Here is a 17,456-nt window from a genome sequence, read left to right as displayed (position 1 = left end):
TGTGTGTATAAATCAGGTTTATGCAAAAGAATAAATTTCAGCAGCGTGACGTGTCTTTATACTTGAGACCTCCATTCTATGAAGTCACATTTACACAGCTCTGCCTCACGTTTCAAGCTTCATTAAAATCGAATGGAGATGGATAGTAGGGGCGTAGGTCACCGTGTATTGTCCCCAACATAGAAGCTAACTTTGCAATCTTTAATATATATATATGTGTAGGTCTGCAAGAAAAAAACACATCAGATATGGGAATGGTTGTGCACTATTGCCTCAGCCTGTGTGTAGGCGTGAATTATGGGCATTTGTGTGTATGTGTGTTTGTGTCGGTCCTCTCACAAAAGACAACCGTAATAACAGACAGCAATCCTGTAAGGCCACAGGGTCGCTAGTCAACAATGTACAGACCAGCGGTCATAATCCCCCAGTGACCCATAGCAAATGAACCCATAGCAGGACCACTCAACCTAAATTACCTCCTCAAACACGGCCATATAACCTGGCTGCTCGACCATTTATACAACCCCACCAAGATCTGTCTTGTCAGCCTTCAGCGGCTGTTCTGCACATTTATAATCAGACTGTGAGAGGTTGAAAATGTGACGGATAGCTTGATTGAGAGCTATATGAGGTTTGATCGAGGGTAATATCTACCAATGCACATGCTTTTCAGTGGAGGGCTCCATGTTAAAAACACCAATACTTTCACAACATAAGCTTGATTCGTAAAAATACATTTTATTTCTATTTAGATCTTTTCCACATGAAATAGATGTGAAATTTTGAGTGATCATCTCCACAATCGACACACGTACTGCATGATGCAGCAATGGCATGGAAATCTCTAAGGTAGTAATTAACTAAAACAAGCAGACCGTCAAACTGTGTGCAAAATAACAATTCATTCAGAAACAAAAACACACTTGTATTTATCCATGCTACAAATCTGTGCAAAGAAATGAGAAAAAAACTAGCAAACAAACAAAGAATCCCTATAAAATCAGTGACCAGCTCACCCATCAGCATTACTGGGTTCCAAACACTTAAATCAGCTTGCATAAATTAAAGATACACTATAATTGTGACAAATTTAGGCCTCAGACCTGAGCTATCTGGTCTAACTTAACCTCCTCTCAGGGAAAGACATTCATCATAGTTCAGACCAGATCAATAGGAATGAACTGCGCTGCTGAAAAGATCAATAGTCATGTGTTGTAGAGCTAAAAGAGGATGGGACATGACAACACTGACAAAAGGTCTGATACCAATTCTAGTCCTCTTCATTTGGATGGACACTTATACAGATCAGCTGCAATGGATTTAGAACACTTCACATTTCCACGTTCTAGACATAATTTAAAAGAAATTCGATTTGGTTTGTGACATCAACATGAATACTGCTCTCAGAACGCTGAAGATATGTACATGCTAAGGTATGATTCTGCAGAAGAAGATTTTAAATACGTATAATAATATTTTTCTTGTTGTCATAATGCAAAATCATGACCAAAAAAAATAAAAGGTCAGAATAGTTTGGCAACGCACTCTGTTTGTCGTTCAGGCTGATATTAGTTTGTATGTAAAACACAATAATACAGAGTATGCTGAGATTTGAAGTTAACTTGTAAATTCATGCTGTACTGGTGCCCTCTTGGCCCTGACTCAAGTGGTTTTTAGTTTAGACAAAGAAACTGTCAAGAGCTAAGGAAAAGGGATTTAAAACAGATGCTTAATCACTGATAAAAAGGCTAGAAAGAGATTTTTGGGGCTGCTAAAGAGGAGAGAATAAGACTTCTCGTGGGTGCCGAGATTGAGCCGGTGGAAGAGAAAGAAGAGACAGAACGTGCTGGATTCTGGTCTCTGTCTAGAATACTAAGCATCAGGTAATAATAACTGCCTAAATGGCAGAGCTGGCACTAATCAGTGCACTAATCCACCTGAGAGGACAAAAGGCCACGTGCCAGTGATTGCAGGACCATTTACAATACATGTACACACAATGTAGATGTTTACATGCACACATCCTCTCACACAAGGAAATAAAATGCACACAACATGGCAACATATGCTGATACACTGCATAAAGTGTCTTCATGTAACCTGGTGTCTAGATACTTAAAGTGATGACACACACACAAAAACAACAACAAAAAAGAAACCATCCTCCTTCCCTCCTTGCTTTACCAGTCAGAGAACAGTGTAATTTGTGTGATTACCGACTATGTGGTCTCGAATTGTGATGTCCTGCTGTTGTCCCAACTGACTTCGAGAGTAAAGAAAGAAGTTTTTGATCAATGTCTGCCGTTTAAGCAAAGCTTAGTCACTGCATGAACAGCACTGTGCAGCTACACGAACCTGGTACAGTGTATGACCTCTCTGTGCAATCAGGTATCTAACGGCTCCGGAATAAAACAGAGTTTTTGTTTATTTACATCCCATTTACTCTACTAGCTTTCCACTAGGTTTTTAGCTCATCTGGTGTAAAGCAAAATGTTGGTGGGGGGGTGTCAAAGACAAATTAAGTCATTACTGCTAATGCATTGCAGCGATATGGAGGAGATAGAAGCAGTACCCCAACACAGGCTCAGCTCAATTTAGAGAAAAAGCTTCGCATTTTTAATGAATAAAACAAACAACTCCCTGTACTGATGGTTTCTTTCTCTTATCTGCTGCTGAGCAGGAGGGCCGACATGGGGAGGAACCCCACCATGGACAATATTACCATTCTGCAGAGCTGGTGAAAATGAGACTTCTAATGTGTGACTCGGTGCAGCTTGCTCATAAGGAGAGTAAAGAGGCTGGTAAACTGTTTTTGAGTTTATTCCTCATACGTGGAACACAACAGATGTACTGATAAGACAACCAAAACTATCTGTTTCTGTGATGGACATATTTAACAAAAAACCCCTACATCTTATGTTTGACCGGCGGGATTGGGATGGGAATTTGGGTAGGGAAAAAATTGTTTCCTTCCAGACGTGCTTGATATTATATTTTTCATCGTATTGTTTTTTTTTCTTTTTCTTCTTCTCGTTAGGCTGTCTGTATTTCATTTATTCAGTTATTTCCTAACTTGTCATGCACTCTAACATATATTTATATGTACCTATAAATTGTGCATATAATTCTACATTATTATAATTTTTGTTTTATGTTCAATGTATTTATGTATCTCTGCTCTCCTGTGTTCTGGATGTTTCTGGAGGAAATAATAAAAAGCATAATTGAAAAAAAAACAAACAAACAACTAAATCTGCCCACCAACTCTTTCAACCGTGTATTCAGACAAGGCTAATCTTAGAAGTAGGCATACAAAGTCAATGGAAATGACATAATTACACTAAGCAGTGCAACCTATCACTTAACCTATTGCAAGAGGAAACACTCTGCACTTAAGAAACAAAAGTGTATCCCTGGGCTTTTTAAATCTACCTAATCAACATGCAGAGACAAGAGCAAAAGGAAGAAAGTAACACAAAGAAGTATATTCTCAGCAGTTCTGACATCAGTCAGAATGAGTGCAACAAACACACACTCCCACACAAACTGCTGGTCTGCCAGTAATATTACAGTTAATATTAAAGTCAGTCAAATTTGAGGCAAAAATGTGCTTTGCTTTCTTTCTGAACACACCATGAAGCTACCATGTTGGTCAATTTGTGTAAAAAGAAATTGGCTTCGCGGGCAACTATGAGTCAGACATTTTCTTGGCCTTGTGCCGACACTCTGTGTTAGTTGCCTCACCACTTTTAGAGAGAGCTAGCGATGCCGTTTCCCCCATTTTTTCCAGTCTTTGTTAGCAATAGCTTCTTATCAGACAGTTAATAGAGTGATATTCATTTTCTTATTTCACTCATTTAGCAAAGGAACAACAATTTGAAATAAGTGCAATTTCTAAAACATAAAACTTTCTATGATCAATTTAAAGTTTCTAGTTCTTTAAAGGCGCAAGATGCAAGATTTTGAACATAAATATAGAGCTAATAAAGCAGCAAACAACTATTTACGAGGTAAAGATATTGTGAAATAATGGCGCCCTTGAAAGAAAATGAAGTCATGTCCTGTCAAGCCCTGTCTGTGTGCTGTAATCTGAGTTTTTCTGTTCTATGTTTTAACAGGCAGCCTGACCACTTGTGCATGTAAATGCATGTGAGTCCCTCCCTTTGAAACTGTTTGCTTATAAATGTATTGATCATGATCTCCCACACTGCAATGAAGAAATAAAAGTGCAGTCCAGTGTTCAGCCAGAATCCCCCAAAACCAAAGAATTAAAAAACAAAGCATTTTATTTCAGTCATTGTAAGTACATATTTCATTTTAGGTCTATGTGAGAGTCTACTGCTGTTTTGAGGCTCTGCTGCTTCTCTGCTCCGGTTTTTGTGTATCTGTTTCCACACTCCAGTTTGCTCCGGTTGAAGCAGATCATGGAAACAGACACATATGAAGTCGAATACACATGAGCAAATAGAAGAAGAGACAAGTCAAATCAACAACGTATTAAAGCCATTTAAAGTACTTTACAATGGTACTGTGGGCTAATGGTTGTGGCTAAATTATTTTTCATTGGCTCTCGGGTTATAAATAAAAATGAAGAGAGTGGGGAGATTTGGTCAGTGTGAATCTTTGTTTTAGTCTGAGACTAAAGAGATGTTCTAGTGACATCCAGTGGTTCTGACATTTGAACAAAGAACCTTTAAATTTCCTCTCTTGCAAACCACTGGAACCATACAGTATGTAAACAGTTTAGGCACTTCCAAACTTGTCATGTTCATGGCTAAATAAAATTAAGAGTCTAACCGAATTCTGATTTTCACACAAGGTTACAACAGAAAAATAAAAACAACTTGAAATATAATCCACTAGAAAAATACTATTACTGATATCAACACCTCAGTGACTTTGTTTTAACAGAACAGCTCCCTACAGGCCGACTCTTCACTAGTTATATCCAGGTATGAAATATTTTAGCCTGTGGAAAGTTAGAGCTCTAAGTTTTTTTTCCTTTTATAAATGGATGCGCCACCCTGTTGTTGTGAAATCACCATTCCTTGAAAAGACTTCCTGTTAAATCCCTGTGAATCCCATCATGCGGCTAAAACAGCCAACAGTGTCAGACACAATAATTTAACACTGCAGCACACTGTCATGTCTTCACTGCGGATTACTCTGTCTCCACTTTCACAACAGAGCCACAGCGAAGACTCTGATCGCTTCATAGTGAGGCAGAGAAAGAAGTCCCAGAACTTAAAACATCCCTTTTGCTACAATCCAAGAAAGTGCAGCTATTTTATTTTAATATTTCTAACGCTAACAAACAAGAGGCAGGAAAATACTTTCAGCTCTGGTCCTCAGAAATATAAAGACAGAGGGCATGAGACTAAGAAAGAGAGGGAGGCTGGGGTGACAGGCAAAGGGAGAGATGAAGCTTGCAAGTTAGAGGCAGAGACAGTGATAGAGAGATAGAAGCCATTACTGTTTTTTTAATGCTCTTTCTCCTGTATTTCCTCCTTTCACAGTGCTGTGGAACTTCGCTATGAGATGGCAATTGCTGCTGTGATTGTCCTCCATGGGAGAGCAGAAAAATCCAATTTCATCGATATACAAGGCGAAAAGAAAGAGAGAAAAAAAAGAGAAGAAAAATCCCTTCTGAAAAAAAATGAAATTGAGGCACGGAAGGGGAAAAAACACCACTCAAAAAAGGAGAAAAGGCTGAAAAAGGAGAGATATAGAGACAGATGTGGTGGAAAGGGAGGGCTGCAAGAAGACATAGCAGGTGGGAAAAAAAAAAGAAACATTGGCAAGTTGATTGTTAAATATGAGATTGTTTTACAGCGAGGCAGGTATTGAGTGAAAATGTAATAAATATATAGATATTGTTTTCAGGGGCTATTTGGTAGCTGTGGCCCCAATGAGCGGCAGCAGCGGAGGCAGCAGGCTGAGCTGTCTGGGAGCCTGGTGATGGCCTGTCACTGGAAGCCTCTCTGATGAATGGCCATGTTGGATTGGAACAGACGTGTAATATATATCAGACTTATATTCTCTCTCGCCCTCTCTCTCTTTTGGGTTCTTCTACCTCTTTCTGCTGGTGTACAAGATGCTGGGGGAATCCTGAGGTGAGGGAGGAACCGAGAGTAGATGGAGGGAGTGGGAAAATGTGACGGGAGATAATATTTAGCTAGCAAAGTGGAATCTAATTTCTTACTAGAAAAAAAAGGGATTTGCAGCCAAAAAGCATTTGGGCTTTGATAGCTACAGTACGCACATAATGGTCAGAAAAATGTCCACTGTTCTCACTGCCCAGCGATAAAATATTATCCCTTGCAACTGGTCATCTATGTGACGTGATTGAGTCTGAGCGGCATATTTTTCTTTTTCTTCCCTGAAGTTCTACAAGTTTGCTTTCTGTTTGGTAATAAAAGTTTACCTGAGTTTAACTCCCACGCTTTTGGCAGGAGCTACACAGCATGGAGCGATTTTTTTTTTTTTTTATTGTAAATAAGAACAAATGCCCTACTGTTCTACTTAGAAATAATGCAATTAGTGAGAACTGACATAATTTGGAATCATTTGACATTTAATTGACATTTACTTCTGTTGTGTATTGTAAACTAACAAAAGTAGTTTTTTTCCTATTTACTCAGCTGGAACTAAAGTATATTTGGTGTTTTTTCTTGTTTAAGTCTAAGCAGATTGCATGTACAGTCAATAGATGCATATAACCACAATTCTTTGCAGACAGATTAGTTTGTGTTAATATCAATACAGATTTTTGCACAGAAAAACACTGATTAGCACGAGAAGAATCAAACAAAACTCCTAATTTACAGCATAGAGTAATAATTTCACCTGTATATGGATACTACCGGTATATATTTATTGTCCAACTATACATGTTTGCAATTGCTTATCATTTATTTAGCTGTGATCAACAACTTCCTTTAAATGTGGTCTCACTGTATATCCATACTTAATTCCTTCATCTGGGCTGAACACTATTAAGCAAGCAGAAATTGCAGTGAGCACACAGGACAAGAACACGCCAAAAGCAATTTTGGCTTACGTTGGGTGAGGAGCACAGGGAATGAAGAGAGGCTAGACTTAGTGCCAAATGGGGCACTGCGGCCAGAACAAGAAAAAGGAGCGTTATTAACACAACCCAAACAAACGACTCCCCCTATGGAGTCCCAAGCCGCTTGACACACAGTAAGACAACGTGCAGTATGCCCGCCATTGACCCTCAGTTACACACAGGAGCGCAAAATCACACACCATCGCACAAAAATGCACACGCGATCGCTCCTTCTGTTGTGTATTGTCTCCACAGGCCATAAATCCTGATTAAATCATTCGCAAATTGAAATGATGTGGTTTCTGTGTAAATTTTTGTGGACAAGGTGATTTGGAAACTAATTTATCATTTAATTCCTCTGCATGAATCAATAATTGAATCAGTGTTAACATTGTTCATTTTTTTCCAGACCCTTCCTGTGAGTCACACTCTCCGTTTCTTACACTCGCCTTCCCTTTGTACCGATCACAGATGGATAGTAGTGCTCTTTCAACCTTTTCTTTCACCATACTCTCTTCTTCTTTATCATTCAGTGATATTAATCTTTTTACCCACTCCTCTTCCTCTTTCTTTTACTTTCGTATTTTTCTTGTTCTCCCATAAATGTCACAGTACCATAATTTCTTGAGATATCTTCTCAGACACAATCTCTTTAATTTCCAACTTGTCTCCAGGTGTCCACTTCTGTCTTTTCTTGAGCTGAATCTCCAGTTTCTGTTTTTTCCTTGAGCTTCAAAACATCTCTTCCTAATCTCTTCCCTTACTGTCTGTCCATTTCTCTCTGTCCTCTCTCACTCTTGCAATCTTCTGTTTCTCTCTGAGGTGTGAAGGTGATTTGTTGACACTTGGATCTAAGGAATATTGACCAGAGGCCAACATGGCTGATGGATGGCCAGTGCCTGGAGTCGATAATGCCTGTGTTAGTTGGGACTCATCGCTTCTACCATCTGCACTCACTTTTGGCCTCATACTAGGTGATACAGTAGAGCTACAATGTCCAGTGGTGTAATATTGCAATAGAAGTTGGATGAAAGAGAGAAACTTGACATACATCTCATATTAGTTCAACTTTCTTGGTTCTCTAATGTCATAGTCTCTTTTCTTCAATCACAGATTTACTTGCACATTCAGTGATGCTTTACCAAACAAAGCACAAAAAAGCCACATTTGCAATCTTTTTGCTTCATACTGGAGATCATCTACTGTATTACAGATACTAACAAATTTAAATTATTAAGTAGTAGTAAATTATTACAACTGCCTGGTTTGTTTGATCACCAAAGTATTAAAAATGGAAAAAAAGGAAAAAGTATACTTTGTTTAGAGCATTTTTGCAATAATGTTATGTGCACATAGACTGCTAAGAAACACAAAACATAGGATATTTTAGTCAACAAATCACATTTAAGCAATTTGCATAAAGACTAAAGCATTTCACAATTCTTGTGATCATGTGAGACTCCCAGTATATGTGAGAATATGTTTCCTTCTTCCACAATATCTTCACAACAGTGTGAAATTTCCATTTAGCTTCCACTACAGAGGGCATTTGACTTTTTGCACCCTCCAAAGGGGAGAAAACTCCTTCCCAGCATGAAGGTGTCATTTTAAGCACATTAAATAGGGCATTATATCCTTCCTGAGATACACTTATGATTTGAGAGCCACATGAAGGCTTCCTTTTTAAACACATTTTAACAGGGCATCCCCTGCCTTGCAGGCATCTCTCACTGGGAGCAGCATGGAGCTGCCATTTGAAGTGTGCTAAGCGTGGCGGCTGACCCTTGTCCCAATCCGTAGGACGCTGGTTTGACAGGGAACATCAGGGTAGTGTCATTTTCAGGGACAGAAGGACACACACAGGGATGAATCAGATTTAACCCTTTATCCTTCAGGCAAAGGAATTGAGGGTGAAATTTAAAGAAAAAAAAAAGAAAGCCAGAGGGCCAAAAAGTGGCAGCGAGACAATTACAGAGAGGCATTGAACAAGAGAGAGTGAAGGACAGCAATACACAACACACTGGGGAATGCTTGCAGAGTTTAAGTTGAAGGATAATAACAAAAACAGTGGGGCAGTGGGATGAAGAGAAAGAATAAATGCGTCTTTGCTTTGGCTGGGCCCAGTGGTGACCGAGCCCACTGCGTATGACGGTTGAACGCTGTGTGTGAATGTGTGCCTTGATGCGTACACTGATGTGTGCATTTCTTTGTGCACTGATGTCAATAATTACATTATTCAATAATACAAGCATGCTATAAAACCTTAAGCCTGGGACAAACAACCTTGCACTACAGACTGTGATGCATTGTTCTTTAAAACAGCAACCATGAATACAGTACCTTGTTTAGTGACCAAATAAGTTAGTTTCTACTTTGTCTTCTTTTGTGAAATGGAAAGTTTTATTGTCCTTCACTTTGCAATACTCCATCCTTCATTTTAGATTATTCTCTTTAGTTCTTTAGTTATGCCTTGGTTTGGTTTTGTATTGGTATATTATTCATAACTTCTCTATTATTCTTTCATTTTTATGTGTATTTTTTATTTGAGTGTTTTGATTCATCACCATTGAAAGAACATTTTTAAAGAGACAAGTCAGTTTGCAGAAGTGTGTAATGAACTAGAAACATTTTGCAAAATACAAAATATGCACAGCTTAGCAAATACTATGTAGAGTCAGGCACTGTCTGTGTTTTTGGCTTTTAAAATGTTCTCGTATCTGCATGTCCAATAGTAAGCTCACCATCTAGTCATGTGGGGATGATTTACGTTATACACGAAGCAGATTTGCAGAGAAAAACAAGTCTAAAAAATCATCTAAGTTTGTTTTTCAAGAACCCAGATCACATATAGGTTATAAAAGCTGTAAATACATCATTATCGTAATCAAATATCATTTGATTTCTGCAGTGACCAGCAGAGTCTGGTTTGTGAGTTACCGTACACATTTACATTAATTAAATCCATTTTTCAGGTTGGTGGATGCTGCAAACTGTGTCTTACCCTCTCCTCGAGCCGGGCCACCTGTTCTCTGTAGAAAGCATCCTGCTTCTTTAGATCTGCTTCCCTAGCCTCCAGCTGCTTGGCCTAAACACACAGAAATGGAAAACACACACACACACACACGCACACACACATGCATACACAGAAGGGAAGAAAAACCATTAGTTATGTGCTCAGTGGACCATTGCCAATTTTAACAGCGATCACAATAACAAACACACACAAGAATACATACACATCACAGGGACCCATCATGAGAGTTTAGACAAGTGTGTATAAAGAAGAGACACTTTTTAATACAACACAGACATATGACCTGTGTTTACTGGTATGTACATATACATCAGATTGTGAAAAAAAACCTCATGGATGTTGTGCCGTCACTCTTGAACAGTGGATTCAAACAGAATTAAGGCGTCTTCACTGTCTGCACAGTTTAATGTGCTGTAAATTTAATTTACAATGGATAAGACTGTCACTTTGCCCATCAATCTACATTCAATAACACACAGTGACAAAGTGAAAACATGTTTTAAAGGCTTTTACAAATTTATTGAAAATCAAAAGCTGAAATCTCTTATTTACAAAGTACTCCGACCCATTAATGTGCACTTGAAATTGGGATCAGGTGCATTCTGTTTGCTTTAATTATCCTTGAGATGTGTCTATAACTTTTATGGAGCTCCCCTGTGCCAAACTGAATTGACTGAGCATACTTTAGAAAGTCACACACCTGTGTATGAGGTCCCAGGATTCACACTGCAATGTCAGGACAAAACCCATGCCATTAAATCCAAGGAATTCTATAGACTTCTACTTGTAGCTGTGGCAAGGCATGATCAGTGAAAGGGTAGAAAACATTTTTCTAAGGCTTCGACTGTTCCCACAAGCACAGTGCCCTCAATAATCAGAAGTCTGGAACCACGAAGGCTCTTTATAAAGCTGGCCGTCCAGAAAAACTGAGCAACAGAGCAAGAAGAGCCTTGGTTAGGGAGGAAACCATGAACTCACTGGTCATTCTAACAGAGCTTTAGAAGTCCTCTGGAGAGATGTGAGAACTTGCAAGAAGCACAACCATCTAAGCAGCACTTCATCAATCTGGCCTTTATGGATAAGTGGCTAAATGGAAGCTGCTCTGAGGCACATGACAGCCTGCTTGGAGTGAGCCAAATAGTACATTCAAGATTTTGTGGATGGATAAGACAAAATTTAACTGAGGAGGTCTAAATTAAAAGTACTATATCTGTCAAATGCCATTCACTGTTAATCACCACCTAAAACCATCCCTATGGTGAAGCATGGTGGTGGCATCATCATGCTATGGGTCAAAGCCCAGACTCAATTACTCATTTGACACCAGTGGAGAGGCCCAAAGATGGAAATTCACAACTGCTTCCCATATAGTCTGGTGGAGGTTGAGAGAATGAGACACTATGCCCAGGATTAGTTGTCCAAAGCATGTAGGGATTTACCCAAGAAGACCTGACTGTTATTGCTGCAAGGGGACTTCTACAAAATCCAGAATGAAGGGTCTGACTACATTTGTAAATGAGAGATTTTGGTTTTTGGTTTATAATACATTTCCAAAAATCTTAAATCACGGATTCATTCTGTCATTACAGGTTACTGAATGTAGATGGATGGACAAAAAGGGCTCTGTTACCATTTAAGATAAAATTTGCAAAAAAATTATCTGCAAAAAGTTCAAATACCAGCATACAGGTAATTTGTGCATTTATGGGCATATGTGCGCATTTTGTGTATTAATAATGTGTAGACAGTACACCTGTGAGTCCATTTGCATGGGATTGGCCATGCCTTGGCAGGTACTCAATGTGTTTCTTTGTCCTCTTGTGTTCAGTCTTCAGCCAAACTGCTATCTGGCCACTGAGATAAAATCAGTCCTCAGTGCGAACAAGCGTCCTGGTCAGGCATATATATTTACCCAGCCTACCTTTTTCCACTGTCCTCCCCTCTACTGTGACCTTCACTAAACGTACGGCTGGCTCTATGTGATATACAGGACGGATAAGATCTGATATATCAGCTCTAAGACAGGTTAAAAAACACAATCACACTGGGATTGAGGGCCAGTGACTCAGATCAAACTGGCATTGTGGATTAAATTTTGATTAATCATTATAGAAACGACAACACACCTATTTGGACATCCTATTTTTAGTTGTGGACTTATTTTTCATCATGAACTTGTCAAACCCTAGATACATATTGATTGTTATAGATGATAACAGTGACGAATTAGGATGCATTGACAGGCTGGATTGGGGGTTCAATTTTGATGTGAGGAAAACAAAATATCACTTTTTTTGAAAAAGTGAATAAAGAGTATATAAATATAAACACAAATGGAAGCAAGACACAGACTTATGCAACTATAAACGGCGATGAATTTTAATGCCCAAAGCAGAGCATTTTGCTACAAAGTATTTGGAACAAGAGGACTTTAAACACAGATCTTCAAAATACAAAGCCTCTAAAATGCCTGGTGGAAAGAAAAATGTAACATGTCAAAGAAGCTGAAAGTAAAAAGAAACTCTTGACTCTATTATGCAGAAAGAGTGAGTGAGGACTGTGGCTGCTAGGAATAAGTAAAGAACTCTAGACTTACCTTGCGTCCAATCTCCTGTATAAGAAGAGCATTCAAATAGAAAAACAAGAGAGAGAGAAAAGGAGAAGAAGTGTAAAGAGGCACTGATCATCCATGAACTTCTTCAAAGTGACATTTGGGGAGGTTTAGTATTCAGAGTCTCGGGGTGACTGGCTACCCCACTGTTCTGCTTGAATACTCACACTTCTTCCTCTCAGTCTCCTTTCTCACTGGCATATACACACCATACATGCTTCATATGACCATGCAGCATGTATGTATGCACAATGCGTGGTTGCATATGCTATTTTCAAACTAAAATAACCACATACGCACAACAGTACTGCAGAGGACTTTCATCCTATGAGGAAAACAGCTACACAGGCAGAACCTTGAGTCCTTTCTTTAAATAATATAGGAAGCAGACGGAGACAAGTATGAAGACAATACAGCGTATGGGGAGAAAAAATTGCCTGACCCCATCCAATCTCGACTACACTGATAACCAGCTGTATTTGGCTACTCAACACACTGCAGGCAAAGACGCATGCTCTATGCATTGTGATGAGGAGTGGTGAGGAGTCTCGGAGAGCGGCTGTCCTCGCATGAGATGAGTGGGGCAAGTTTCAAAGTCAAGAGGATGCTTCAAGCTTGTCTGCTGCAAACACAAGATAGAAACCTTGCAGCACAGGCAAACACCTGCAGACTAGGGCTGGGAAATTAAGATCATGGGTGATCTTAATCTGGCATTTGACCTGCTTTTCACGGGATTGTACAGATTGCGCTATAGGATAAATAAATAACTGCACTGTCCAAACTTTCCCACTCCACATGAACCAAGCAAAAGCGTGATTGGTTGTGACACAATCAGGGCGAAGCTCACTGAACACACTACGCATCTTGGAAGTGTAACTTAATTTGTAAACAGAAGACAGCCTGATGGAGGAAAAATAGCAGCAAATGGATCAACAACCTAAAAATCAACCAGGACGCAGAGATGTATGAGTGGGCCTTTACCCTTGAATTGTAGTGACAGGCTTTGCATCCATGACAACTGATCACATGGGTTTGATTATACAGGTGGGGAGAACTGTGATTAAAATCGAGATTCTGCCCCCCAAAAAAATCTAAATAATATGACCTTGTGGCCAGATTGCCTACTCCTATTACATACACACACCAGGAGGAAAAGAAAACCCCAAAGCACACCATTTTATCACATTTTTAAAATACTCAGCAATGCAACACCACAGCCAAGTTGTGACTGTCAGCACAACCCAACATTTGCAAGCCTTATTGCTGCGGTGAGACAATTGTCTCCATTGTGTCTCCATACAAGTCTAAAGTGCTTTTTGGTGGCCAGTGTTACATAAAAGCTAAAACTGCCTGCACTTCATGATGAGAAGGGAGTTGAACTTAAGCTTAAATGACAGTGCTGGGTGAATGCACCCTGAAGCACAGGTTTAAAAGCACACCGTAAGTACACTAGAAGAAGAACTATTATGACCATTAAACGTGTTATTGATTCCAAGCCTGCAATCATGGACTCTGGGATAGATTGGCAAAGTTTTTGAGAGACTGGATTACACTGGTCACAGTGCCAAGAAACTGTCTCCCACCAACAGCTCAATTTAGGATGAAGACACGAGGGATGATGGGATAGCAGGGATACCCGGTTGAGAGGATTGGCAGGGGGGTTGTGTACTGTCACGAGTGTGTCCAAACTCAATGTTACGCTGGTAGGTGGTGACTAAAGACTCGAGCTTTGCAGAGAAAAGACAAAACATGCACAGAGACGCCAAGACACAAACAATGGCTCAGACGCTGATCTGTAACGCACAAATCATCACATGCGCACACTCGCACCAGCCTGAGCAGCTGTACCCACAGAGAGCGGGCGGAGAGATAAATGTGAGCTGAAAGCGAGACTAAAGGGGTCATTAAAACAGGAGAGGTTGTGACAGAAATGTGTGCCCAGGGATTTTCTTTTTTTATTCACTTTCACGTTTGTGTCTATGTGTACGTTCATGTGTTCAATTTCCATGCGAGCAGGTTGGCCCTCCTCATTGACGACACACACAGGGCCCAGACACACACACACAATATGTCAGGATTACTTCTGACTGATTAATCCCATTCACCAGACTTTAAAGATAATCTAATCATACTAAAGGCCAAACAATAGGACAGACTTCAACACTGCCCGTACACCTTTTGTTCCCCTAATGAAGAGGCGGCCGTGGGTGGAGGGGGGAGGAGAGCTCAGATGAGGGTTGGGGGAGGAAGAGAAAGCCAGAATTAGATGACAAAATGGAAGTGAACTTGAGAGTAAAAAAGAACAGCGATAAGAGACAAGAGGAGGAGGACAATAAAAGGTTATTTATCAATGGAGGTGTCAAGAATGGAGAACTGGCTCGTTGATGGGGTCTGGGCCAAATGTGGCTTTATAACTTCAGAAAGTTAAAGACAGGAAAGGAAGCAACTAAATCAAAAAAAGGAAAGGGAGCATCTGGTGCTTCAAGTGTCAAGGTGTGAAATCTGGATTCTTCCCCGAGAATCATCGCTATGATGAGCACAAAATGGACTGTATGGATCCTATAAACAAAACTCCAGAGGATGATGTATGTGTTCATTAGGTCATTCTTATTCAGGTTTACTCTGTGTAATTTTCTTGTGCAGCAACCCTTGACATAGAAAAAAATTTAAAAATCCCACGAAAAATACTAACACTTACGACAATGCTCTCCCGCTGGGTGCACACATTACTAATTGTAGCAAAGGAGACTGCATTTACATCAACGGCAAACTTTTACGCAACTCTTCCTGTATCTATCTCCCTATGAAGTACAGTAGCACAATGGCAGAGGGTGACAGGCGGTTGAAAACGAGACCGTGGTGGTCAGATTAAACGAATCGTTTAGGCGAGGTGAACGCCTCTGTGAATATCAATTAGCCAGCCGCTGAATAATTAAGGACAACCATGTTTTTTAATTAGCTGACTGCCGCAGTTTGAGCTGGGCGCAGGGGTGGAAAAGGAGGGGGAGGAAGAGGAGGAGGGGAGGAGCAGAAAGAGAGGACGAAGAGGGATGAGAACAGGTGGATTTTGCTGCGTCAGCCCCCCACCTCCTCTCCCGCCCACCTACCCACCCACCTACCCACCGCCTGTTCTCTCGCCGAATTGCTCCCATATAGTCTATTTTCTTTCACACCTGCTTTTTCATTTAAAGTGTTCTCTGACACTTGCTTTTTTTTTCTTTTAAAGCATTCCAGGGAGCTGAAATAAAAATAACTCTTATCTGCAGCGTTCGGCAAGCTTAGGGCAACCATGTGTATATATATATGCATGGTATATATGCTGTGTATGACAATGTAGGAGTCTCTGTGTTACAATAAAGACATCATATTCACATGTTTATCATCACATCTGAATATTTTCCAGCTTAGGAATTGCCAAGCCACTGTAAACTCTAAAGTCATCACAAAAACACACAAAAAATAAAGGCTGCAGTACTTACACCAGCGAAATGAACATGTATATTTGTTTATTTTAATCTCAACTACACACCTGTAAAATTTTATGACTGCATCTTGCACAGTTGTGATGCTATCGCGTTGGGAAAAAAATCATATAAACCCTTGCTAAAGTACACAAAACTACCTCTGTGGTGGTTCCCACTATATTAGGGGTCTCCAGGACCACATTTTGCCATAATGATAGACACACACACAGGCACTAACAAGGTGAAAACAATACCAGCTACACTGTTTCAGCTGGTAATAAAGTGATTTTTTCTTTTTTCTTTTAGAGGGGTGAATGTGTGGAACTACCCAGCATCCTCTAATGCATATCTTGTTATGACTCCGTTATAAAATGCAAACACTTCGGGGGGACAGTCGACCCCTGGGGTGACCTGCTAATTTAAAGCAAAGGATCTTTATTATATAATATGATTTCAGGTAGAATTCAATTTGTAACAGGTTCATAATACTAGTTGCCAGCAGCATAAATTTAATCTCAAATAAAAAATCTCATTGCTTGAGAAAAAAAAATCTGATTATGGCTATTAGCAATTCTGTACATATTACATTTTTCATTTCACACCTCGATGATGGAGACTTGTGTATTGTAATATAATGAGGCGACTCTGTTTCACTGTATGCGCGCTACATGCTTATAAATCACGCTAGATGAAAATAATCTTGCGAGATGCCATGATCGATTGAGCACAAATCAAATCTCATCACATTAACTAACAGCACCTCATTCATAACCTTGGTCTCTTTTGTCTTCCCGCTGCCACCACCAGCTCAGCCCTGATTCACCCCTGTCACGAGTAGCATCATAATCAATGCTCCCTCACACCATCCAAGTGAGTGCTGCAGCACTGTGGGTCAGAGCTGCTCACCAGGGCCCATCTATCACAGGCTTGTGCGACAGGGCCCCGTGACAAACTAATACTGAAGCCGCGAGCGTCGAGTCCTGTATGCTCCGACAGGCAGGGAGGGGGTGGGGGTCAAAGGGCAGCACAATGTGACCGTGCTCTGGTGTTAATTAGCACCATGGAGGTGTAGGTGGCATGTGGGAGGTTAGAGACGGATGCAAGGAGGGATGGGGAAGTTCATGGGGTAGAGAAGATGAAAGGGAAGGTAGAGAGATGGGTTAATGTGTGGATGGAATATGGATGGCAAGACAGTTGGAAGGACAATTGGTTTTTTGTCCACAGTTGTTGGGAGAACAATTCAGGCTTAAAGGGTTGACGAAAAACGGTAGACAAATG

The 17,456-nt window shown here is 40.1% G+C and overlaps 1 protein-coding gene across 5 annotated transcripts in view; it reads right to left on the bottom strand.

Moving 5' to 3' along the window:
- The window catches only part of chchd3a (coiled-coil-helix-coiled-coil-helix domain containing 3a), a 79,282-nt gene that overhangs the window by 22,963 nt on the left and 38,863 nt on the right, over nt 1-17,456 (bottom strand). For 3 of the 5 annotated variants that reach the window (XM_055006713.1, XM_055006717.1, XM_055006715.1), the window contains 2 exons: nt 12,700-12,714; nt 10,071-10,154 (listed from right to left, as the gene is read on the bottom strand). In XM_055006713.1, the coding sequence (XP_054862688.1) occupies nt 10,071-10,154; nt 12,700-12,714 (99 nt within the window). The remainder of the gene's footprint in view (nt 1-10,070; nt 10,155-12,699; nt 12,715-17,456) is intronic. The other 2 variants (XM_055006714.1, XM_055006716.1) reach the window with 1 other exon arrangement.

The sequence above is a fragment of the Amphiprion ocellaris genome, chromosome 21 (genome assembly GCF_022539595.1).
Source record: "Amphiprion ocellaris isolate individual 3 ecotype Okinawa chromosome 21, ASM2253959v1, whole genome shotgun sequence".
NCBI classification, from domain to species: Eukaryota; Metazoa; Chordata; class Actinopteri; family Pomacentridae; genus Amphiprion; species Amphiprion ocellaris.
This window is presented reverse-complemented; position numbering and strand designations above follow the sequence as displayed.